General features: G+C 37.6%; 3 protein-coding genes across 6 annotated transcripts; all 3 read right to left on the bottom strand.

Annotated features, from left to right (window-relative positions):
* Positions 1-374: 374 nt before the first annotated feature.
* LOC114538179 lies at positions 375-4,689 on the bottom strand. Of its 2 annotated transcripts, none has more exons than XM_028559303.1 (6): positions 4,533-4,689; positions 1,720-1,824; positions 1,532-1,651; positions 1,307-1,373; positions 1,158-1,219; positions 375-761 (listed from the first exon to the last, which is right to left on the bottom strand). In XM_028559303.1, exons 1-6 carry the CDS (start codon positions 4,582-4,584, stop codon positions 583-585), a joined length of 585 nt encoding a protein of 194 aa, XP_028415104.1. In that variant the 5' UTR covers positions 4,585-4,689; the 3' UTR covers positions 375-582. The 2 variants fall into 2 exon arrangements, with proteins under 2 accessions (XP_028415104.1, XP_028415103.1); XM_028559302.1 differs by lacking the exon at positions 4,533-4,689 and adding an exon at positions 1,917-2,251.
* An 891-nt stretch (positions 4,690-5,580) lies between these two features.
* On the bottom strand, positions 5,581-7,290 carry LOC114538178. The gene is made up of 6 exons (XM_028559301.1): positions 7,134-7,290; positions 6,941-7,045; positions 6,747-6,866; positions 6,527-6,593; positions 6,372-6,433; positions 5,581-5,950 (listed from the first exon to the last, which is right to left on the bottom strand). Exons 1-6 carry the CDS (start codon positions 7,183-7,185, stop codon positions 5,772-5,774), a joined length of 585 nt encoding a protein of 194 aa, XP_028415102.1. The 5' UTR covers positions 7,186-7,290; the 3' UTR covers positions 5,581-5,771.
* A 958-nt stretch (positions 7,291-8,248) lies between these two features.
* On the bottom strand, positions 8,249-24,717 carry LOC114538145. 3 transcript variants are annotated; one of them, XM_028559258.1, is made up of 8 exons: positions 23,816-24,717; positions 23,695-23,737; positions 22,827-22,872; positions 22,539-22,662; positions 21,183-21,270; positions 20,515-20,903; positions 20,347-20,410; positions 8,249-18,203 (listed from the first exon to the last, which is right to left on the bottom strand). In XM_028559258.1, exons 7-8 carry the CDS (start codon positions 20,353-20,355, stop codon positions 9,099-9,101), a joined length of 9,114 nt encoding a protein of 3,037 aa, XP_028415059.1. In that variant the 5' UTR covers positions 20,356-20,410; positions 20,515-20,903; positions 21,183-21,270; positions 22,539-22,662; positions 22,827-22,872; positions 23,695-23,737; positions 23,816-24,717; the 3' UTR covers positions 8,249-9,098. The 3 variants fall into 3 exon arrangements, with proteins under 3 accessions (XP_028415059.1, XP_028415058.1, XP_028415057.1); XM_028559257.1 differs by lacking the exon at positions 20,515-20,903 and having other exon boundaries at positions 23,816-24,173; positions 24,270-24,717; XM_028559256.1 differs by lacking the exon at positions 20,515-20,903.
* Between the last annotated feature and the right edge of the window lie 1,278 nt (positions 24,718-25,995).

Genomic DNA, 25,995 nt, shown 5'->3' with positions numbered 1-25,995 from the left:
CATGTTGCAATCATAAGCTCTCAGACTCAGTGACACGCGACCGTTAACACCCCTGACGGTTTTACTGCGTAAATAAACACATCATGAGCTTGCTCATGTCTGGAATGTTTGGCCAATCAGGTTTCAGCGCTGTGCTGTGTTGTGTTGTGTGTGTTTTGGTAAAAAATGCTTGCGGCTGGCTATGATGCTAAAAATATTCACCCTCGGAATGTCTAAAAAGGTCTTGTTTCCCCTATTAACCCCCCCCCCCGGGTCGTATGTACCGCCTTTCACAAGTTTTCTACATGAAACCAAGCTTCATTGATTAAAATATCTCATTTATTCAACTCTTTATGGAAAGTCTTTCAATAAATAAACTGCACTACACGAGCAACCTGTTTTTTGCTTTACAAAACTTTATTAATTTAACAAATCAGTACAAGACATATCACTTGAAATGGACAACCATTTCGTTTGAGTAAAACATTCAGAATACATGCAGTGCACAATAACCAGAAATTAAAAAGATGCTTCGATGCTGTTTTTGTTGTGGTTCCAATGATGTTTTTAGCCCTCGAGGTCACTCGATGGATGTGAATTTTTCTAAATTTTGAACCTAGGACAATTGGCTTTCTTTGGTTTAATAGTGGCGTAGGAGCAACACTTGGAAACAGTGGTGTTGTAGTATAAGTGACCGCAGCAAGAAAACCGAGTGTTCTTTCTATAAACTTTACCGCAACAACAGATCTGAGACAGAGGGTTGAACACCGTATTGCCACAATCTGCATGTGCAAAGAAAAAATAAAAAATTATAATGATATTGATGCAACGAGTGCACAAATAGTCATTTCGTAGAGAATTTGCAATTAGGTAAATAATTTGAATCAAGCAGCGACTCATTATGGGCTATATGTATAGTATTACAAAGACAGTGATTAATCTCAGCCTGTCACAATGATTTTCCCAAATTCGCTTTTTCTGTACTAATAATTTGTAGGAAACGTTTCGAAAGGCAAATTGGTAAACATGATTGCATTTCCGAGGCAGACTTGTGATTTAAGATTCTAAAGCACCCCCCCCCCCCCCCCAGGGCCTCTTTCAAGAAAGCTCTTGTTCGGTTCCTATGTAACACGTTATATGATAATCCATCAAAGCCTTCCGCGGCAAAATTTACTTACAAAAGTATGGACAAAATGCAAACTCGTAGGCACAATTCCATTGTGATTTTGCAGCGCATGTGCTAAAAAGATCAAACATTACAATTTAAACATTGTTACGATACAACCAAGCTACTATTGAAATCAAACCGGATAAAAAAGATACTGACCATTTCATACAACTGCATCTGATTTGTACTCCAGGTTTGAACCAGACGCCCACACCCCAATGACAATCTAAAAAGTTCATATATAAAATGGTGTTTAATGCGTTTCTTTTGATCCTTGGATCGCTTCCTTGAATTGCTAAAGATAGCGGGCGATCAGAAGAAGAAGATAGACTGTTTTAGGAAAACACTAAAAGCAGGCCACAAGATAAGACAAACGTTTCTTACTTCCAGCTTGAAGGTGATTCAGTTCGTCCTCATGAGAATCATTTTGAACTAATGCAGTGTCTAGGGCTGTCTCTTTATCGTCCTTAGAAGCTTCATCGCTCAGCTTTTCTTTGGCGATTTCTGCAATGAAAAAATCGAATCTTTAAGTCGATAATTACACACGCGAAGCTGGGAACATTTATAATTACCTGGGACATCGTTCTGTTTCGAGGCAGGTATTGATTCCAAACTCTTTGCAGAGTCCAAACTCTTCGCAGGGTCCGGATAATCTCCGTTGCCTCCAAAAACAATACCTGGAAAGAAAGAAGATTCCTTAGTCGTAAAATACAAAAATGTGTAAATAAAGCCTCGAATTTCATTGAAAGTTTCTTCAATCAGTTCTTACCGTTCGCTTGGGAAAGCGCCAGAGCTAAGATGACAACCACTAGAAATTTCATTGCTATTTCTTTTTATTTCTTGTTCTAGATTTCGTGGCTGCTCGCTTGAACAGACCTTGTTCCTTGGCAAGTTTGGCAAGAGCTGATTATCAGGTCAAATGCCAGCCTTTTTTTAAGACCGAAAATTGCCCATTGAACGCGCAACAGAGTGTTACAAATTGAGTTTTTATGACTTTTGAAAAATGAGGCTTTAATAAAAACACCGAATGCTTGAATGAGTTTAATTTAAATCCCCTTTTTTGTTTCAAGTTGCGAATTATCTATACTTTTCCCATTAGCAATATCCAAGGCCTAGGTTGTACGTCGCATTTTGGTCGCGTCGAATGCAATTCAAACAATAGATAATGAAATGATCATGAAGCTGAATGACGTTTATCGTCTCATTATCTGTTGTTTGAATTGCATTCGACGCGACCAAAACGAGACGTGTATAACCCAGCTCTAATTTCATCATTTCGCTTTATATGAAGAAAAAAACCGTTCCAATAAACCGATATTGCTGTTGTTGGAGGGTAATTTGCCGCGTGATTTGGTAAAATTCGTGCAAGTACAAGATGATTGTACCTCATTGCCCTTTTTGGTAATCGATTTTTATCGATTTTCGTGTCGGATTGAGCGGGTAAATACCAAAAATCAATTGACAAAATCTCCCATAGCAACGAAAGTTTTGCATTGCTATGACGCGGCGTTTGACCTCATGGAAAAGCCTAAGACGAAGTGCGCAAGAAAATGACCTATTACATCGTTTTTGTGAATATAACAGGTGCGTTTTTACGTTGACTTTATATATATTGTTAACTTTAAGTAGATATATGTACTTGTATCTTAACGTCCCCATAAGCAGTTCTCTGTCTTTGTGTACTATAATAGCTGGCTGCGCGCATTCGACATCGCTTAATTCTTTTACACAAATCTTTCACACGAAACCAAGCTTCATTGATTAAAATATCTCATTCTAACTCTTTATGAAACTTCTTTGAATAAATAAACCGCACTACACGAGCAAGCAACCTGTTTTTTTGCTTTACAAAACTTTATTAATTTAACAAATCAGTACAAGACATATCACTTGAAATGGACAACCATTTCGTTTGAGTAAAACATTTAGAATACATGCAGTGCACAATAACAAGAAATTAAAAAGATGTTTCAGTGCTGTTTTTGTTGTGGTTCCAAATGATGTTTTCTGCACTCGAGGTCACTCGATGTTGAATTTTCTAAATTTTGAACCTAGGACAATTGGCTTTCTTTGGTTTAACGGTGTAGTAGTTGCAGCACTTGGAAACAGCGCTGTTGTAATAGAAGTAACCGCAACATCTAAACCCACGTCTCTTTGCATGAACTTTACCGCAACAACAGATATGAGTGGCAGGGTTGTACACCAAATTACCACAATCTGTGCAAAGAAAAAATACAAAAATAAAATGATATTGATGTAACGAGTAGACGAATAGTCATTAGGTAGAGAATTTGCAATTAGGTACATCATTTGAATCAAACAGCGACTCATTATGAGCTCTATATTACTTTACAAAGACAGTGATTAATCTCAGCCTGTCACAACGATTTCTCAAATTCGCTTTTTCTGTACTAATAATTTGTAGGAAACGTTTCGAAAGGCAAATATGATTGGTAAAAATGATTGCATTTCCGAGGCAGACTTATGATTTAAGACTCTAAAGCCCCCCCCCCCCCAGGGCCTCTTTCAAGAAAGCTCCGCCCCCCCAAACCAAAAACTCCTGTCCGGTTCCTAGGTAACACCTTATATGACAATCCATCATTAAAGCCTTCCGCGGCAAAATTTACTTACAAAAGTATGGACAATATGCAAACTCGTAGGCACAATTCCATTGTGATTTTGCAGCGCATGTGCTAAAAAGATCAAACATTGCAAGTTAAACATTGTTGAAGCTCCCGATACAACCAAGCTACGATTGAAATCAAACCGGATAAAAAAGATACTGACCATTTCATACAGCTGCATCTGATTTGTACTCCAGGTTTGAACCAGACGCCCACACCCCAATGACAATCTAAGAAGTTATAAAATGGTGTTTAATGTGTGTCTTTTGATCCTTGGATCGCTTCCTTGAATTGCTAAGGATAGCAGGTGATTAGAAGAAGAAGATAGACACTAAAAGCAGGCTACAAGATACGACAAACGTTTCTTACTTCCAGCCTGAAGGTGTTTCAGTTCGTCCTCATGAGAATCATTTTGAACTAAGGCAGTATCTGGGGCAGTCTCTTTATCGTCCTTCGAAGCTTCATCGCTCAGTTTTTCTTTGGCGATTTCTGCAATGAAAAAATCGAATATTTTTAAATCTGTGTCGATAATTACACACGCGAAGCTGGGAACATTTATAATTACCTGGGACATCGTTCTGTTCCGACGCAGGTATTGATTCCAAACTCTTTGCAGAGTCCAAACTCTTCGCAGGGTCCGGAGAATCTCCCCGGTTGCCTCCGAAAACAATACCTGGAAAGAAAGAAGATTCCTTAGTCGTAAAATACAAAAATGTGTAAATAAAGCCTCGGATTTCATTGAGAGTTTCTTCAGTTCTTACCGTTCGCTTGGGAAAACGCCAGAGCTAAGACGACAACCACTAGAAATTTCATTGCTATTTCTTTTTTTTTCTTGTTCTAGATTTCGTGGCTGCTCGCTTGAACAGACCTTGTTCCTTGGCAAGTTTGGGAAGAGCTGACTATCAGTTCAAATGCGAGCCTTTTTTTAAGACCGAAAATTGCCCATTGAACGCGCAACAGAGTGTTACAAATTGAGTTTTTATGACTTTTGAAAAATGAGGCTTTAATAAAAACACCGAATGCTTGAATGAGTTTAATTTAAATCCCTTTTATTGTTTGAAGTTGCGAGTTATTTATACTTTTCCCATTAGCAATATCCAAGGCCTAGGTTATACGTCGCATTTTAGTCGCGTCGAATGCAATTCAAACAATAGATAATGAAATGATAATGAAGCTGAATGACGTTTATCGTCTCATTATCTGTTGTTTGAATAGCATTCGACGCGACCAAAACGAGACGTGTATAACCCAGCTCTAATTTCATCATTTCGCTTTATATGAGGCAAAAAACTGTTCCAATAAACCGATATTGCTGTTGTTGGAGGGTAATTTGCCGCGTGATTTTGTAAAATTCGTGCCTTGAACAAAAGCGTTTGTGCGTAAGAACAGATGATTGTACCTCATTGCCCTTTTTGGTAATCGATTTTTATTGATTTTCGTGTCGGATTGAGCGGGTAAATACTAAAAATCAATTGACAAAATCTCCCATAGCAACGAAAGTTTTGCATTGCTATGACGCGGCGTTTGACCTCATGGAAAAGCCTAAGACGAAGTGCGCAGGAAAATGACCTATTACATCGTTTTTATGAATATAACAGGTGCGTTTTTACGTTGACTTTATATATATTGTTAACTTTAAGTAGATATATGTACTTGTATATCAACGTCCCCATAAGCATTTCTCTGTCTTTGTGTACTATAATAGCTGGCTGCGCGCATCCGACATCGCTTAATTCTTTACACAATTTTTTTAAAACTCTTTATGGAACGTCTTTCAATAACCAGCACTACACGAGCACGCAATTTGTATTTTTGCTTTACAAAACTTTATTAATTTAACAAATCAGTACAAGACATATCACTTGAAATGGACAACCATTTCGTTTGAGTAAAACATTCAGAATACAGTGCACAATAACAAGAAATTAAAATTCGATGCTGTTTTTGTTGTGGTTCCAAATTTTGTTTTCAGCCCTCGAGGTCACTCGATGTGGACTTTTCTAAATTTTGAACCTAGGACAATTGGCTTTCTTTGGTTTAACGGTGTAGTAGTTACAGCACTTGGAAACAGCAATGTTGTAGTAGAAGTAACCGCAGCAAGAAAAAGTACGTCTCTTTCTATAAACTTTACCGCAACAACAGATCTGAGTGTTTGGATTGTACACCACATTACCACAATCTGTGCAGAGAAAAAATACAAAAAAATTATAATGATATTGATGTAACGAGTAGACGAATAGCCATTAGGTAGAGAATTTGCAATTAAGTACATCATTTGAATTAAACCGCGACTAATTATGAGCTCTATACTTTACAAAGACAGTGATTAATCTCAGCCTGTCACAATGATTTTCTCAAATTCGCTTTTGCTGTACTAATAATTTGTAGGAAACGTTTCGAAAGGCAAATATGATTGGTAAACATGATTGCATTTCTGAGGCAGACTTATGATTTAAGATTCTAAAGCCTCACCCCCCCTAGGGCCTCTTTCAAGAAAGCTCCGCCCCCCGTCCCTCAAACCAAAAACTCCTGTCCGGTTCCTAGGTAACACGTTGTATGACAAGCCATCATTAAAGCCTTCCGCGGCAAAATTTACTTACAATAGTATGGACAATATGCAAACTCGTAGGCACAATTCCATTGGGATTTTTCAGCGCATGTGCTAAAAAGATCAAACATTGCAATTTAAACATTGTTAAGCTTACGATACAACCAAGCTACGATTGAAATCAAACCGGATAAAAAAGATACTGACCATTTCATACAGCTGCATCTGACCTTTTGTCCAGGTTTGAACCAGACGCCCACACCCCAATGACAATCTAAAAAGTTATAAAATGGTGTTTAATGTGTGTCTTTTGATCCTTGGATCGCTTCCTTAAATTGCTAAAGATAGCGGGCGATCAGAAGAAGAAGATAGACTGTTTTAGGAAAACACTAAAACCAGGCCACGAGATAAGACAAACGTTTCTTACTTCCAGCCTGAAGGTGTTTCAGTTCGTCCTCATGAGAATCATTTTGAACTAATGCAGTGTCTGGGGCAGTCTCTTTATCGTCCTTTGAAGCTTCATCGCTCAGCTTTTCTTTGGTGATTTCTGCAATGAAAAAATCGAATCTTTAAATCTGTGTCGATAATTACACACGCGAAGCTGGGAACATTTATAATTACCTGGGACATCGTTCTGTTTCGACGCAGGTATTGATTCCAAACTCTTTGCAGAGTCCAAACTCTTCGCAGGGTCCGGATAATCTCCGTTGCCTCCAAAAACAATACCTGGAAAGAAAGCAGATTCCTTAGTCGTAAAATACAAAAATGTGTAAATAAAGCCTCGGATTTCATTAAAAGTTTCTTCAGTTCTTACCGTTCGCTTGGGAAAGCGCCAGAGCTAAGACGACAACCACTAGAAACTTCATTGCTATTTCTCTTTATTTCTTCTTCTAAATTTCGTCGCTGCTCGGTTGAAGAGATCGTGTTCCTTGGCAAGTCTGGCAAGAACTGACTATCAGTTCAAATGCAAGCCCTTTTTGAGGACCGAAAATTGCCAATTAAACGCGCAACAGAGTGTCACAAATTGAGTTTTTATGACTTTTAAAAAATGAGCCTTTAATGAAAACATCGAATGCTTGAATGCGTTTAATTTAAATCCCTTTTTTGTTTGAAGTTTCGAATTATTTACACTTTTCCCATTAGCAATATCTAATTTCATCATTTCGCTTTATATGAGGAAAAAAACTGTTGTAATAAACTGATATTGCTGTTGTTGTTGGAGGGTAATTTGCCGCGTGATTTAGTACAATTTGTGTCTTGAGCAGAAGCGTTGTGCGTAAGAACAGATTATTATACCTCATTGCCTTTTTTGGTAATCGATTTTTAAATCGATTTTCGTGTCGGATTGAGTGGGCATTGAGAAAAATTTGCGGCAATCTGCGTCACTTCTGCCCTCACAAAAATCAATTTTCCATAACAACGAAAGTATAAAGCATTATTAAGACCCGGCGTTTGAAGTCATGCACGAAAAAAATCCTAAATCGAAACGCGCAAGAAAATGCATGTCAGCTCACCAAAATCAGTTTTCCTTAACGACAAAACGTGAAACCAAAATTTCGAGCCGATACGACAATAAGAAACAGATATCAAGGAAACCTGGTGTCCTCTCTTCCTCGAGAAGTGACATTTTCCAATGTTCTGCAGCTAAATGTTTTAAACTATCGCCAGCCCTAGGGCTGAGAAAAACTTCAAAACTTTCCTTCCTGATACAAAAACCCTTCTTCTTGATCATGCATCATGCAGGTATAAGGGAGGAGTAGGATATTCCTAACGGTCTATAATATAATATATACCATGTATAACACAAATTGTAACACTGATAGGCCTTTTTTATTTTGTAGGCTATTAATGGACCTTTTGCATAATAGACCAACTTTTTGATTCAGGCAACAAAAAGGAAATTTCCTAAAAGTGCATACTAAATTTAGTACTTAAGATAAACTTAGTTAAATTACCAAGTTTGGCTGCGAAATGTTGTAAAGTATTGAAAATATAGCCAGACGAAGTTGGGCCAATTTTGTATACTTTTTATGTTGGTCTATTATGCAAAAGGCCATTACAGTATAGATACAAGTGTAGAAGAAGAGCCATCTAAAATGACAGGCTACAATAAATTCGTTATTAATAATTATAAATGTATATTACTATAACTCTCGGGTTTTCAGGAGCTGATCTCGTCACACTCCATTTGACTCGACAATGATCATGATGCTGGCAAAACGCAACATGCAGGATGACTGCTACGACGAGTTTGCGTTGATTATAAACGTTATTGTTACATTCGCTTAGATTAAACGCTTGTTTGCACATTCAGTAAAAATAACTACATATGTTTATATACGTTTTGCAGCAGAGAGCTGGGACAGAACGCACACCTTGCAATTAATTGACTAATCACCAGCCTAACAACTCAGAAGAGCTCGCAATACATAATATGTTAACTCGTTAACTTCGCCTATATATAGACATAGTCTATTAAGAAATTGACTGTTAAGTAATTACATTTACTTGTCTAAAAGACTTAAAGTAATGCGAAAAGGCATTATGTCTGCATGTCATGATTATATTATTCATATTAACTACAGATCTTTCGCCAGGAGTTGAATCTACGCCTTTCTTGGCAAAAATGTTTTTCTTATCGTTATATTTGCGGATATTTTTTACTTAATGGTAATGATATTATTTGCAGAATGCAAACACGTTGAGTATAGTTTCTTGCGTCTTGCTCTAAAAGTTTAAATACTAGTTCATGTCATTCCCACCTATATATTGTGAGGATCTACTTATCTGCTATTTCTTCATAATGTTCTCCCGTGATCTTGATTACTTTTTCAAAATATAACTTTCCAGCCAAAGTATACGTGCGACACACAGGTGTGTCGTACTTAAAAATATGAGTCTTGGTTGGTTTTATCCAACGTTTCTTGAAACGATCGTATTCTTTCACATCACACCAAACACCAGGAGAGCGCATTACTTGAAATTTAACTTTGATATCGGTAGCATTGCTTGGTACCATGATCGAACTTTCGCTACCTTCAGCCTTGCCATTTTTTTCTTTACCGTTCACTTTATAGTCAACAAGCATCTTGGAATACCAACTGCCTTCAGAAATATACTTCAGTCTAACTCGTTCGTCTATATCATCATCACCTTGCTCTAACTTCACGACAACTTTACATTGCTCGATTTCAGACAAAGTGTAGGTGCAACTGATTGGTGTGTCGTACTCAAAAATATGAGGCTGGATTGGTTCTATCCAACATTTTTTAACGTGATCGTACTCATTTACATCAGACCAACTGCCAGAAGAGTCTAGTGCCTGAAAACTGACTTTGATTTTCGTGGCATTGTTGGGTATCCAAATCACACTTCCACTACCTTCACCCTTGTGATGTTTCTCTTCACCGTCTTCTTCATAATCGACGAGCATTTTGGAAGACCTACTTCCTTTAAAATTATACTTCAGTCCAATTCGTTCCTGTATATCATCATCTCCTGTGACCTTCATCACAGCTTCATAATACAAGCTTCCATCCAAAGTATACGTGCAACTCATTGGTGTGTCGTACTCAAAAATATGAGTCTTGGTTGGTTTTACCCAACATTTTTTGAAACGGTCGTATTCTTTCACATAACACCAAACACCAGGAAAACGCATGACCTGAAATTTAACTTTGATGTTGGTAGCGTTGTTTGGTAACCAAATCGAACTTCCAGTACCATGAGCCTCGTGAGGTTTCTTTTCACTACCCTCTTCGAATTCATAATAAACGAGCATCTTGGACGACCAACTTCCCTTAGAAATATACTTTAGGTTCTTTTGTTTGTCTTCATTATAATCATCTGTGGAGGCCCTTTTTACTTTTTCATAATACAAGTTTCCAGCCAAAGTGTACGTGCAACTCACTGGTGTGTCGTACTTGAAAATATGAGTCTTTGTTGGTTTTACCCAACATTTTTTGAAACGGTCGTATTCTTTCACATCACACCAAACACCAGGAGCACGCATGACTTGAAATCTAACTTCGATGTTGGTAGCATTGTTTGGTAAGCATATCGAACTTCCACTACCATGACTCTTGTCATATTTCTTTTCACCGTTCTCTTCATAATCAACAAGCATCTTTGAAGACCAACTTTCTCCAGTAATGTACTTTAATCTAATTCGTTCGTCTATTATATCATCTCCAGAGACTTTCATCACAGCTTCATAATACAGGTTTCCATCCAAAGTGTACGTGCAGCTCACTGGTTTGCCGTACTTGAAAATATGAGTCTTGGTTGGTTCTACCCAACATCTTCTGAAACGATCGTATTCTTTCACATCACACCAAACACCAGGAGCGCGCATGACCTGAAATTTAACTTCGATATTAGTGGCATTGGTTGGAATCAAAATCGAACTTCCACTACCATGACCCTCGTTATGTCTCTTTTGACCGTTCTCTTCATAATCAACGAGCATCTTGGAGCACCAACTTCCTTTAGAAAAATACTGTAGTTTAATTTTTTCTTCAACATCATCATCTCCAGAGACTTTCGTCACAGCTTCATAATATAGGTTTCCATCCAAAGTGTACGTGCAACTCAGTGGTGTGTTGTACATGAAAATATGAGGCTTGGTTGGTTTTACCCAACATTTCTTGAAACGGTCGTATTCTTTCACATCAGACCAAACACCAGGAGCGCGCATGACCTGAAATCTAACTTCGATATTAGTGGCATTGGTTGGAATCAAAATCCAACTTCCACTACCATGACCCTCGTTATGTTTCTTTTCATCGTTCACTTTATAATCAACAAGCATCTTGGAAGACCAACTTCCTTTTGAAATATACTTGAATGTAATTTGTTCGCCCATATCATCATCTCCAGAGACGTTCGTTACGGCTGCATCATTCAAGTTTCTATCCAAAGTGTACGTGCAACTCACTGGTTTGTCGTACGTGAAAATATGGGGCTTGGTTGGTTCTACCCAACATTTCTTGAAACGGTCGTATTCTTTCACATCAGACCAAACACCAGGAGCGCACTTGACTTGAAATCTAACTTGGATTTTGGTGGCATTGGTTGGTATCAAAATTGAACTTCCACTACCATGACCCTCATTATGTTTCTTTTTACCGTTCTCTTCATAATCAACAAGCATCTTGGAAGACCAACTTTCTCTAGAAATATACTTTAATCTTATTCGTTCGTCTATTATATCATCTCCCGAGACTTTCGTCACTTTTTCAAAATACAAGTTTCCATCCAAAGTGTACGTGCAACTCACTGGTGTGTCGTACTCAAAAATATGAGGCTTGGTTGGTTTTACCCAACATTTCTTGAAACGGTCGTATTCTTTCACATCAGACCAAACACCAGGAGCACGCATGACCTGGAATCTCACTTTGATTTGGGTAGCATTGTCTGGTAAGCAAATCGAACTCCCACTACCATAATTCTCGAGATGTTCCTCTTCACCGTTCACTTTATAATCAACAAGCATCTTGCAAGACCAACTTTCTCCAGAAATATAGTTTAATCTAATTCGTTCGTCTATTCTATCATCTCCTGTGACCTTCATCACAGCTTCATAATACAGGTTTCCATCCAAAGTGTACGTGCAACTCACTGGTGTGTCGTACTTGAAAATATGAGGCTGGGTTGGTTCTACCCAACATTTCTTGAAACGGTCGTACTCTTTCACATCAGACCAAATACCAGGAGGGCGCATGACTTCAAATCTAACGTTGATATTGGTAGCATTGTTTGGTAACATAATCGAGCTTCCACTACCATGAGCCTCATGAAATTTTACTTCACCGTCCTCTTCATAATTAACAAGCATCTTGGAAGACCAGCCTCTATTACAGAAATACTTTTGTTCAATTCGTTCGTCTATATCGTCATCTCTAGTGACTTTCATCACAGCTCCATAACACAATTTTCCAGCCAAAGTGTACGTGCAACTGACTGGTGTGTCGTACTTGAAAATATGAGGCCTGGTTGGTTTTAACCAAAATTTTTTGAAACGGTCGTATTCTTTCACATCAGACCAAACACCAGGAGCGCGCATGACTTGAAATTTAACTTCGATGTTGGTAGCATTGTCTGGTAAGCAAATCGAACTTCCACTACCATGACTCTCGCGATGTTTCTTTTTACCGTTCTCTTCATAATCAACAAGCATCCTGGAAGACCAACTTTCTCCAGTAATATACTTTAATCTTATTCGTTCGTCTATTATATCATCTCCAGAGACTTTCGTCACAGCTTCATAACAAAAGTTTCCATCCAAAGTGTACGTGCAACTCACTGGTGTGTTGTACTTGAAAATTTGAGGTTTGGTCGGTTCTACCCAACATTTTTTGAAACGGTCGTATTCTTTCACATCACACCAAACACCAGGAGCGCGCATGACTTGAAATCTAACTTCGATATTAGTGGCATTGGTTGGAATCAAAATCCAACTTCCACTACCATGACCCTCGTTATGTTTCTTTTCATCGTTCACTTGATATTCAACAAGCATTTTGGAAGACCAACTTCCTTTTGAAATATACTTGAATGTAATTTGTTCGCCCATATCATCATCTCCAGAGACGTTCGTTACGGCTACATGATTCACGTTTCTATCCAAAGTGTACGTGCAACTCACAGGTGTGTCGTACGTGAAAATATGAGGCTGCTTTACTGTTACCCAAAATTTCTTGAAACAGTCGTACTTTTTTACGTCACACCAAATACCAGGAGCGCGCATGACCTGAAATCTAACTTTAATATTGGTGGCATTGGTTGGTATCAAAATTGAACTTCCACTACCTTCGCCCTCGTAATTTTTCGGTTCACCGTTCTCTTCGTAATCAACAAGCATCTTGGTAGACCAACTTTCTCTAGAAATATACTTTAATCTTATTCGTTCGTCTATTATATCATCTCCAGAGACTTTCGTCACTTTTTCATAATACAGGTTTCCATCCAAAGTATACGTGCAACTAACTGGTGTGTCATACTCAAAAATATGAGGCTTGCTTGGTTTTACCCAACCTTTTTTGAAACGGTCGTATTCTTTCACATCAGACCAAATACCAGGAGAGCGCATGACCTGAAATCTCACTTTGATATTGGTAGCATTAGTTGGTAACACAATCAAACTTCCACTACCATAACCCTCGTTGTGATGTTTCTCTTCACCGTTCTCTTCATAATAATCAACAAGCATCTTGGAAAACCAACTTCCTTCAGAAAAATACTGTAATTTAATTTTGTCTTCAACATTATCATCTCCAGAAACTTTCATCACAGCTTCATAATGCAAGTTTCCACCCAAAGTATACGTGCAACTCACTGGTGTGTCGTACTCAAAAATATGAGTCCTGGTTGGTTTTACCCAACATTTCTTGAAACGGTCGTATTCTTTCACATCAGACCAAACACCAGGAAAACGCATGACCTGGAATCTAACTTGGATTTTGGTGGCATTGGTTGGTATCAAAATTGAACTTCCTCCACCATGAGCCTCGTCATTTTTCGGTTTACCGTTCTCTTCATAATCAATAAGCATCTTGGAAGACCAACTTTCTCTAGAAATATACTTTAATCTTATTCGTTTGTCTATTATATCATCTCCAGAGACTTTCGTCACTTTTTCATAACACAGGTTTCCATCCAAAGTATACGTGCAACTCACTGGTGTGTCGTACTGAAAAATATGAGTCCTGGTTGGTTTTACCCAACATTTCTTGAAACGGTCGTATTCTTTCACATCAGACCAAACACCAGGAAAACGCATGACCTGGAATCTAACTTGGATTTTGGTGGCATTGGTTGGTATCAAAATTGAACTTCCTCCACCATGAGCCTCGCCATTTTCCAGTTTACCGTTCTCTTCATAATCAACAAGCATCTTGGAAGACCAACTTTCTCTAGAAATATACTTTAATCTTATTCGTTTGTCTATTATATCATCTCCAGAGACTTTCGTCACTTTTTCATAACACAGGTTTCCATCCAAAGTATACGTGCAACTCACTGGTGTGTCGTACTCAAAAATATGAGTCCTGGTTGGTTTTACCCAACATTTTTTGAAACGGTCGTATTCTTTCACATCAGACCAAACACCAGGAAAACGCATGACTTGAAATTTAACTTTGATTTTGGTAGCATTGGTTGGTAACCAAATCGAACTTCCACTACCATGAGCCTCGTCAAGTCTCTTTTCACCGTTCTCTTCATAATCAACAACCATCTTGGAAAACCAACTTCCTTCAGAAAAATACTGTAATTTAATTTTTTCTTCAACATCATCATCTCCAGAAACTTTCATCACAGCTTCATAATGCAAGTTTCCACCCAAAGTATACGTGCAACTCACTGGTGTGTCGTACTCAAAAATATGAGTCCTGGTTGGTTTTATCCAACATTTCGTGAAACGGTCGTATTCTTTCACATCAGACCAAACACCAGGAAAACGCATGACCTGGAATCTAACTTGGATTTTGGTAGCATTGGTTGGTATCAAAATTGAACTTCCTCTACCATGAGCCTCGTGATGTTTCTCTTCACCGTTCTCTTCATAATCAACAAGCATCTTGGAAGACCAACTTTCTCTAGAAATATACCTTAATCTTATTCGTTCGTCTATTATATCATCTCCAAAGACTTTCGTCACTTTTTCATAATACAGGTTCCCATCCAAAGTATACGTGCAACTCACTGGTGTGTTATACTCAAAAATATGAGTCCTGGTTGGTTTTACCCAACATTTCTTGAAACGGTCGTATTCTTTCACATCAGACCAAACACCAGGAGCACGCATGACCTGGAATCTCACTTTGATTTGGGTAGCATTAGTTGGTAAGCAAATCGAACTTCCACTTCCATAACTCTCGCGATGTTTCTTTTTATCGTTTACATTATAATCAACAAGCATCTTGGAAGACCAACTTTCTCCAGTAATATAGTTTAATCTAATTCGTTCGTCTATTATATCATCTCCAGAGACTTTCGTTACGGCTGCATCATTCAAGCCTCCAGTCAAAGTGTACGTGCAACTGGCTGGTTTTCCGTACTTGAAAATATGAGGCTTGGTTGGTTCTACCCAACATTTCTTGAAACGGTCGTACTCTTTCACATCAGACCAAATACCAGGAAAGCGCATGACTTGAAATCTAACGTTGATATTGGTAGCATTGTTTGGTAACACAATCGAGCTTCCACTACCATGAGCCTGATGAAATTTTACTTTACCATCCTCTTCATAATCAACAAGCATCTTGGAAGACCAGCCTCCATTACAGAAATACTTTTGTTCAATTCGTTCGTCTATATCATCATCTCTAGAGACTTTCATCACAGCTTCATAACACAATTTTCCAGCCAAAGTGTAAGTGCAACTCACTGGTTTGTCGTACACGAAAATATGAGGCTTGGTTGGTTTTATCCAACTTTTTTTGAAACGGTCGTACTCTTTCACATCAGACCAAACACCAGGAGCGCGCATGACTTGAAATCTAACTTTGATTTTAGTAGCATTGTCTGGTATCACAATCAAACTTCCACTTCCCTTAACTTGAACATGTTTCTCTTCACCGTTCTCTTCATAGTCAACAAGCATCTTGGATAACCAATTTTCTTTAGAAATATACTTTAGTTTCCCAGGTTTCGTCAACTTATCATTATCACTTGCACTTTCCTCGTCAGAAGATAGAGTTTGTTTCACCGGGCCATCAGTATCACTTGTTTTCTCCCCATGAGAAGATAGAGTTTGCTTCGTGGGGTCCCAATTATCACTTGTTTTTTCCTCATGAGAAGATAGAGTTTGTTTCATTGTGCCAAGATGATATTCAGTCAAGGTATTGTATTTTGGTAGATGATTATCATCTATATTATCATAACGTTCTAAACTAACGTTCTTTACAACTTCATGATACAATTTTCCAGCCAAAGTATACGTGAGACTCCTTGGTTTGTTGTACTCGAAAATATGAGTCTGGATTGGTTTTTCCCAATGATCATCAGCAAAGTTGTACTTTTTCACGTCACACCAAACACCAGGCCCGCGCATGACTTGAAAGCGAACTTTAATGTTGGTTGCATTGCTTGGAATCCAAATCAAACTTCCACTGCCTTTTCCCTCGCAGTGTTTCTTTTCACCGTCCTTTTCATAATCAACAAGCATCTTGGACAACCAGCTTCCTTCAGAAATATATTTCAGTCCGAAATGTTTCACTTTTCCTTCGCCATTCGCTTCTTTTGTTTCATTATTAGAATCATCACCTTCTTTACCAACACCATTGCTTGCTGTTGCATCGATTCCTTCTTTTCTGCCGAATTTTGCAGATTTTGCTGTATTATGGGGACCCTTTACGTCTGGTGTTGGATTTACTATGTTTTCTTCATTTTCTTCATTTTCTTCATTCTGGTTGTTAGATTCGTCATTTATTCTCGTCGTCTTTCCCCCCTCGAAACCTTTCTTCGCGGCTTTAGCTACAAATATTGCTGAATTCTTCCCAACAGCCATTGCAGCTTTCTTAGCAGCACATTTTATGTGACTCACAATAGCTTTATTTTCCACGTCGTGATTAAGCCTCTCCTCGAGAACATCAGTGAAAGTTTTCGTTGCTATTGTTGTTAGTTCTTCAACACTGTTTCGTGCATCAGTGGAAATTGTTTCAATCGCTGATAGTGCTTCCTCCGCAGTAACCACGTCTTGGAGCATGTTTTCTGTCAGTCCTCCAGGTACACCAGCAATCCCTCCCAGCAAAGCATCAAATAAAATATGTAAGATAAATTGTTTCCAAGTAGTTTTCGGTCCACCTGCAAGGATTGCGTCCAGATTATTCGTAAGAGATGTGATGAAGCCACGAAAAGCTGTGGTAACCATCCTCATAGAAATTTGCTTTTCGAGAGAAAGTTGAGCGGCTTTAAACGCAAGCTTTGCTGCTCCACCCAAAATCCCTGCGATCCCAGCGATCCCTGCTCCTATGACTGCTCCACCAACAGCACCAACGACCAAACTTATGAGGTAGTCACGAAAAGAGCAACCATGTTCTACCGATTGTCGGGTTATTGTCCGCAAGCCACTTGAGATCCCTGCTCCCATGAGGGATGCGGTTACCACCCCAAGTACTGCGGGTGCGGCCATTCCGGCAGTTAGGAATGTTAAACCAGCGCCTCCTGCTACGAAAAGAACTGATAAAAACGACAATCCTATTCTTTTTTTATTCCATCTTCTTTTAAATGGTCTCGCTCGATCAGGGCGGTACGATTTAGGCTTGAATAAAGCTTTCACCTGTGACAAGCCTCCTTCGTCGAAATCTACGATATTATTATACGCAGCACGCGTGTTTGGATCTTTAAGAATACTGTAGGCATTGATGATTTCTTGGCATATTGCGTTGTCACCATTCTCAGGATTTTTGTCAGGATGCCAACGCCGCAGTTGGGAATGATAAGCTTCCTTTATGATACGGTTTTGTTCTTCAAAGGAGTTCATGCGCATTTCTTTCATAGTGAGCCCCAGGACTTGGTACAGGTTCTTTGTTCCAGACGCAGAAACATCTTTTTTCATGTTTTGTCGCCGCATACAAATTTGCTTATCTTTTAGCTCTATCTCTTTATCGTCCACCTTTGGTTCATGATTACCACTGACACAAAGCATAATATCTTTTTCCCACATCCTTATAGGCTCGATAGTTTTCATATTTTTCCCATCAACGCGAGCTGTGAGCTCAAATCGAAAGACTTCTTCACTTTGGAACAGGTAACTTTCACCTCGATCAACAATTATACTCTCAGATAAAAAATGGCGTTTAGTAAATTTTTTAGGGATATACAACGTGACGTCATGGGCAGATCTGTTGCAAACCAGGATCGACTTGATCAATTTTTCACCCTAAAAAGTCATCAAAAATGCTGTGATATAAACTAACGGATATGTGGGAAGACGTCGAGATTAGATTGATTTACGGTTAAGATATAATATTGAAGATAATATTAATAAGTTCTGTACACTTTAAAAAATATCACCCCAAGGAAGGAAGAAAATAGCAGCATATGCTAGCTGTACTCTTAACCTAATTACGCTTTTCCCGTACAAAAATGCTCCACTACCCAAACAATACCCAATTTATTATGTGTCTTGTTTGTGTTTATACCAATTGAGGACAAATTAATCTTACATCTGCACTATTCATGTATTAATGTATATTATAATATAACATTTATAGTACTCGCGTGCTGATTGGTCGAGAAGCGTGTTCTATAACTGTATAGAATAACACGGGAATTCTCCCGTCGAACTTGACATTTTTTCCTGTGTTTCTATACAGTTATAGAAACACTTGTGGGAGTTTGAGAGAACTCGAAATAACGTGGAAATTGGTTACTTTTCGTTTTCCCAAACTCCCACGCGTGTTTCTATAACTGTATAGAAACACGGAAAATATTTTCAATTTCTTAAATGATAAACGTAGTCGTAGAAACTATCGTGATGACAGAAACTAACGCACACAAATTCGTCCGAATAGAGCTCGAGTGCTCAATGCTTGCGCAGAGCGATATAACACGAGATGAGAAACAAGAGTTACTTCATCGAAATTTATTTTGTAAAAATTTTTGATTGTATCACTTTTGTCCAATCGTCCAATTTTGACGTACGAACAAGATGACTACATGAGGTGATTTGTTGTCAACCAGAATTGACTTCAAATGTTTAGCCTATATTGAGAGGTGTTATAATATCTAATAACATATATTTTGTTGCACATGCATTAGCATATATTGTAAAAGCTAAGAACGGTTTATCTGCATATACAGCATTTAGATATCTATAGAAAGTAAAAGTTGGGGGTTCAGTAGCTACATGTTTTATGGTTCTTTTTCAAACAAAGAACGTAGAAACAAAATTTGACAAGAAAGGCACCTATTTTTCAGGTTTTAAAAAATAATTTCTTTATGAGACCCGAAATAAGTATAAAAGAAGGCATGGTCAGGGCTTGTCTAGTGTAAACAAAGGTTTTAGAGCACGCAACAACAAAACTACATTTATGTCAAAAATATTTATGTAATTTTGAAAGTTCACTAAAGTGTCGAGCAAGCACAATGCATGTAGGCTTTTTGCACGAAGCTTGCTTGACCCTAGCCTGCAACGCAGACTATATATTGGGGTATATATAGTCTGCTAATCAGCGGCACAAAGCTTGTATGGTCACGTGAGTTTCCCGAGAAATTGTGGGATTCATTTTGATTGGTTTGCTTATAATTATGCAAAATAATCAAAATTTCAGAATATTTATTATTTTCACAAACAACTTGGCGTCCTTCATCGAACCATCTTTGCTTGAAGAAGAGCACTTTTCGGAAGCTATTCGGATTGTATGCTGTTTTTTTCAAGTGGAAAGTCAAACGAGGTGTCTCGACAGATGTTACAGGTGGGCTTACGTAAACTGGCGCAAGCGTTCGAGGTTCCCTTTGCTCTGTGTTTGCCTCTTTGTTGAAATCGTCTGGTAGAGAACGCTTCGACGGGTGCTTCATCTTCACTGTTACACTATTCGCTCGGGCTTTAGCTAGGTAGTCATCCTTTAGCTTTTGATTCAGATTCGCCGGCTTTTGACGATGCGTGATTCTTTAAGAAACCAGACTGAGACATAGCCGACAAATATGTCTGGACAACGAAATCCAAATCTTCTAGTTCGGCCGCAATGTCGAGAGAACGCTTTCCTATTACGAGATTTATATCTGACTTCTTTTCCAGCACAGAGAAACACAGCACGCATATCAGCGCGGCCATGTTGTCACAAATAATTATGCAATTTGCGCGCAAATCATATACATAATCATAATTATGATAATAGCAGACTATATATACCCCAATATATAGTCTGCGTTGCAGGCTAGCTTGACCCTTAATTCAAAAATATTTCTACGCCAAAAAGGTGTCTGCATGAACTATATATAGTTACAACTAGTCACAAAATGTTCTGTTGCCGTGAAACAAAATAACCTGCACTGAACTACTTGGAAAAATTCAAATATACCTCGGCCATGATATGGAATCAATATGTATGTTGTTTGTTTTTTGCTTCATCTGCCATAGTTGATCTACAGTATTTTATAGAAACAAAACACGTCAGCGTTACATGGATTAAAAATCACAAGTTGTTAGTGGTAAATGAAAAAAGGACAGAACAATGTCAGTGTTTCACCCTATACGAATATGTCCTCAACAGTGTTGTTCAAAATATAGAATTAACTTGCTGATTTTTGACTTGTCATCAGTGTCATTCTGCATACAGATATACACAAACTATATATAAAATTTGCAGTTATATATTAATATTTCATACCTAAAGGCTAAAAAGAAACTAATTACATACTTCATGGAATCATGCATATATGCAAATATTATTGAGAATTGCTCTGCATGATGCCCTAACAACACCCCCAGCGTATGTCAAAGTGAAAGTAAAACTACTCGTATACATTGTTATATTGTCAAGCATATTAACGCCGACAATTTCACTATAACGTTTGCTTAAATTGCGTTGGTTTTTGTGAAAAATCACAATCTATATATGCAAGCTTGTTTTTATACCTATAATCGAAAAAAAAAACATTAATTGCCGCCTGTTTCAAAGCTCAAATCTTGGGTTTATATAAATAAAATGTCATTCCATGGTGATTCTTTAATATTCTGTTTGCTTCAATATTATCAGTATTATATCAATATTGCCTATAAAGATGTCGTTTTACAAAACACAGTCTTTGAATAAAAATGTTTCGCAGCCCGTGTAAAGATGATAATGACTTAGTGTAACATTCAACAGCAAAATAAATATATCTAAACAATCTTGTATCGGTAGTAGGTACTTACAAATATTACAGCTGTTGTGTTGACCAACGTCGTCGAAAATAAAATGACCCCATACTTGCGACGAACAACACTTTTACCACGTCTTTTGCTAAAATACAGTTTTCAAAATAAATATAAGTCTTTGGCAATGTATACTTTGTTGAAAATTAATAAATTTGCTGTTGCATATATTCAAATCAGTATATCTAATTTTATAGTCATCAAACTTTTGCTAAACGAAAAGTCTACTCGTATTACGCGGGGTCATATTTCTCTAGATTTGCCGCAATATAAGAGGACATTTTGTAGTTTTTTGCTTCTTGCCGTTTCTGCATGCCGGCTATTCATGAGTTTCCATTGGAATATTGAAATATAGGTTATGGGTCGTGTTTTGAATATATTTTCACGGCAATTGGAGTTAATTAAAGCTCGTCATTTTTTAGTTGTTTTGGATCAACTGCGCAATATTTTACTAATGTTTACTATTACGCGCGCTGGGTAGACTCGGGGATTGGACGTGAGCACGAACTGCGCAGGTCTATGACTATAGTTTCCGCCAAATTTGAATAGAGCGCAAAATTTGCAACATTCTGATAGTAAATTGTTTAATAAAATATCGAGTTTAGGCTCGTCAAAATGGCCTGGGAGTTTGGGGTATATTTTGTCCTTATTCTCGCTGTCGCTGTGCAGATAGCGGCGGCTATAAACGAAAACGGCGCAGAAATTTCGATGGACAAATCGTCCCGGTTTGTGTATTGTATAAGCAAGTAAGTCAACCGCAATAAAGCTTCCTTTTAACTTCGGTATACAGTTTATGTTTAAAAATTCCGCCCTTTGCTCGAGGGAGTCGTCGTTAGGTATTGGCAACTCGCGAGAAACATTTTGAAAGTACAGCTATTTCTTCTTAAACCAAGTTATATAATTTCACTACAGGATCATTTTAAAGAGCATTTCGGTGTACTACACAAATATATAACGGTAAATCCTTACGAGAAGTAAATGCATGGAACAGGCATTTCTATAATATTGTGATGTGAGTTGCCATGCAAGAAAGCTGAAAAATTCGCTTTATCACGGCTTTTCAGCTTGCCGGTTCGTTATACCCAGAGCACTGACACAATTACAACACCTGAGTCATCGAAAATATTAAACGGTTTGTTTGGATAGAAGAATGTCGTCCTTGACTTATAGGAGCATCTCAAGCGCCCAGTGTCAATGACCTGATTTCTAGACGTTCAGGCTTATATATTATTGGTGTCATTTGAAAAAAATACCCTCTGACTCTGTCGATACGACTTCTTCCAAGAGGTTTCACCTCACGGAGAACAGCTTGAAAACTATCGTATATGCGTACAAGTGAATGTTGGTTATACAAACCTTTTATCTGGAAGATGTTTTAGTAAAACAACGACGTCGCAATCAGCAAATGCAGTATACTGAGTATAGTGGGCGTATATGTGAACGAAATCGAATAAAGAGAGCCATAAGCTGAGATGACGTTCTATAAAAAGGAATTTCTCAACTGAATCAAAATGTTTGGTAAAATGCAGGGCTTAATTGATGTAATAAATTATTAAATAGAGAGGGGAATCAGTTTATCAAATGTACAAACATCTTTTATCCTACGTCAAACGACGGTTTAATACATGTTGAATTTGTACTTACATAGCCGCTGTGTTGATCAACCTTTTCAAACCAGATTTAAGCAGTGCTATATGAATAAAGAATGAGGAAATGCTCTATACAGGGTGTATCAAAAAAAAGGTAATCCAACTTTGGTGCGCTATTGTACGTGAACTACTTGTTCTATTAACGAATTTTTTTCACATTCCGAAAGGTTATGCTTTTAACTATCGAATGACATGTTTTTGATACCAAATGGTGAAAAAATGAGCAAATAGGAGACTGATAAAAAGTGTTAGTCGAAATCGCATATTTTCACCTCTGAGAGTTGGGACTAAAACCATTGAAAATTAACTCTCTTTAGGACTTAATTGAAGAATTTTGCTTTTGAATAAACTACCCGCATATGCATATTAAGTAGGAATAAGGAGAACATTCCAAGCAATGCGGCATAAAACCAGTGCAAGCTGTGACATGTTCATGATTAATTGTTTTTTTCTTTTGTTATGCACTGCTTTAATTAGGCTCAAAGGTGAAAATATGCGATTGCGACTAACATTTTTTATCAGCCTCGTATGTGCTCACTTTTTCACCATTTGGTATTAAAAACATGTCATCCGATAGTTAAAAGCCTGATCTTTCTGAATGTGAAAACAATTCGCTCATAGACTGAGTAGTTCACGTACAATAGCTTGTTGAAGTTGGATTACCTTTTTTTTGATACACCCTGTATATTCTATAATTGTATATTTTGAAAAAATGAATAGCAAACATGCAACTAACTTATGCAGTCAGTAAAGATATAAAAGTCGCTATAGTGATCAACTCGATCATTGATATTGATTGTTAAGATTCTAGCGGTTCAGAGATCAGGCAAAGAAAATCGAATGCACGTAAAGAAAATACTTACGCTTTGTTGTGTTAACCAAGTCTCAACAGTATTTGAATGCAAACTGAAAAGTTATATAATATGTCGTTAAGCACCTGCAGAGCAACTATTTATCTGATTCAATTGATTTTCAATTGCTCACCGCCGTGACGTCCAGCTCCGACAGAGTCTTGTTTGTTCAAGTTGTCAACATTCAAATAAAGGATCAGAGTCTTTTTCACCAAATATAGATTTCCATTGTCTACAGTATGCTTTGCGGCATATGTTGGTCAAATTAAGAAATATTAAAATTTCAATGTTTGTTGAAATTATATATCACTTTCAGTTTCATACTAGTTTCCAGGTGATCTCGCGCTCATATTTTAGCCAATCAGCAGTCAGAAGGGTTGTCACAACACATAACCATCCTGCAGTGTTTATTGCAGTGTTTATAGATTATATTACAGACAATGCAATATTGTGTATGAAATGACTGTCTCGTTCTACAAGGTATAATATACCTGTGAAAGAAATTGCTGTGAGATAAACTTTATAATGAGAATTGCCTATAAGACTAAAGGACTCGTTCACAGCTAGTTTGTGTGCTAGGTGGTTACCTTAAAGTGTAAAAAGTCATCGTAACTAATTACGGAGATCAGCTATCTTTTTTATCAACTGTGACATTCTTAATTTCGTCAAATCCTATTTCTTAATTAGTCTGGTAAATCCTTTCAAACTTCGCTCACATCATCAAAATGTTCATCCGTGATCTTCATCACAGCTTCATAATACAAGCCTCCATCCAAAGTGTACGTGCGACTCACTGGTGATCTGTACTTGAAGATATGAGGCTTGGTTGGTTTTTCCCAACATTTTTCGAAACGGTCGTACTTTTTTACATCACACCAAACACCAGGCCCGCGCATGACTTTGAAACTAACTTCGATATTAGCGGCATCCTTTGGTATTAGAATAGAATTTTCGCTATCTTCGACCTCATGATGTTTTCTTTCATCGTTCTGGTCGTAATCAACAATCATCTTAGAAAACTGACTATCAGTTCAAATGCCAGCCTTTTTTGAAGACCGAAAATTGCCCATTAAACGCGCAACAGAGTGTCACAAATTGAGTTTTTATGACTTTTAAAAAATGAGGCTTTAATAAAAACATCGAATGCTTGAATGCGTTTAATTTAAATCCCTTTTTTGTTTGAAGTTTCAAATTATTTATACTTTTCCCATCAGCAATATCTAATTTCATCATTTCGCTTTATATGACGAGAAAAACTGTTGTAATAAACTGATATTGCTGTTGTTGTTGGAGGGTAATTTGCCGCGTGATTTAGTACAATTTGTGTCTTGAGCAAAAGCGTTTGTGCGTAAGAGCAGATGATTATGCTTCATTGCCTTTTTTGGTAATCGATTTTTATGGATTTTCGTGTCGGATTGAGCTGGCAATACCAAAAATTAGCAGCAATATGCGTCACTCTCGCCCTCACAAAAAACCCTCATAACAACGAAAGTTTTGCATTGCTAAGACCCGGCATTTGATCTCATGCAAAAGTCGAAGCGCTCAAGAAAATGTATTTCAGATCGCCATAGTTCTTCTCACCGACAAAATTTGAAATCGAAATTTGTAAAATCAGCTGGCTCAGTCGAGCCCACATGACAAAAAATAAAAAACAGATGACTTCTTTCGCAACGAGATACGCTAACTCTACTGCCGTTTCGTTTAACAATACTTTGTTATTGATGGAATAGTCATGCCTGTTGATCTATGTTATATATATATATAACTAGCTGGCCTTTGGCCTACATGTTACAGTAACATCTTTCCCTGTTAAATAAAACGCAGACAGCTGGTAATCGTTTCCCCGTTATGATGGGCGTTAAAATGTTTGAAAAAGAAAAAAAACGTTTGCTATTGCATCAGCATATATCAGTCCTCTTCGTCTATATTATGTATATCAATGAGTGCAGTTGTGTTATTTCGGGTCTGGTTCTCATATGTCTCCGACAGTACGCGATAGCTATTGTCGATGATTACTAGAGAATGAAATGCTTTGTTATATTGAATACATTCATTTGACATACGCAGAGATATACGTTACGAAAATGTAAAGACATCTTGTGGTGTGGTTTATCTCTTTAAATTTCGTATGTTTCGTCATGATATTCATTTGTGATCTTCTTCACTTTTTCATAATACAACTTTCCATCCAACGTGTAAGTGCGACTCACTGGTGTCTGATACTCAAAGATATGGGGCTGGCATTCTTCCTTGCTTTTTACCCAGTCGTATGATTTTACCCATTCTTTTTTGAAGCGGTCGTACTTTTTCACA

The sequence above is a fragment of the Dendronephthya gigantea genome, unplaced genomic scaffold (genome assembly GCF_004324835.1).
Source record: "Dendronephthya gigantea isolate DGI-Jeju-01 unplaced genomic scaffold, DenGig_1.0 000176F, whole genome shotgun sequence".
NCBI lineage: Eukaryota > Metazoa > Cnidaria > Anthozoa > Malacalcyonacea > Nephtheidae > Dendronephthya > Dendronephthya gigantea.
Note: the sequence above shows the minus strand (reverse complement) of the source record. Positions and strands in the feature narration are given on the sequence as shown.

Bases quoted from the DNA above. Each gene is read 5' to 3' on its own strand.
- LOC114538179 (XM_028559303.1), bottom strand. From the start codon at position 4,584: ATGAAATTTCTAGTGGTTGTCGTCTTAGCTCTGGCGTTTTCCCAAGCG. The intron at 1,374-1,531 runs GTAAGAAACGTT...TGAACTTTTTAG, and splicing joins GAATCACCTTCAAGCTGGAA to ATTGTCATTGGGGTGTGGGC. The intron at 1,220-1,306 runs GTCAGTATCTTT...TGATCTTTTTAG, and splicing joins AGATGCAGTTGTATGAAATG to CACATGCGCTGCAAAATCAC.
- LOC114538178 (XM_028559301.1), bottom strand. From the start codon at position 7,185: ATGAAGTTTCTAGTGGTTGTCGTCTTAGCTCTGGCGCTTTCCCAAGCG. The intron at 7,046-7,133 runs GTAAGAACTGAA...CTTTCTTTCCAG, and splicing joins GGCGCTTTCCCAAGCGAACG to GTATTGTTTTTGGAGGCAAC. The intron at 6,594-6,746 runs GTAAGAAACGTT...ATAACTTTTTAG, and splicing joins GAAACACCTTCAGGCTGGAA to ATTGTCATTGGGGTGTGGGC.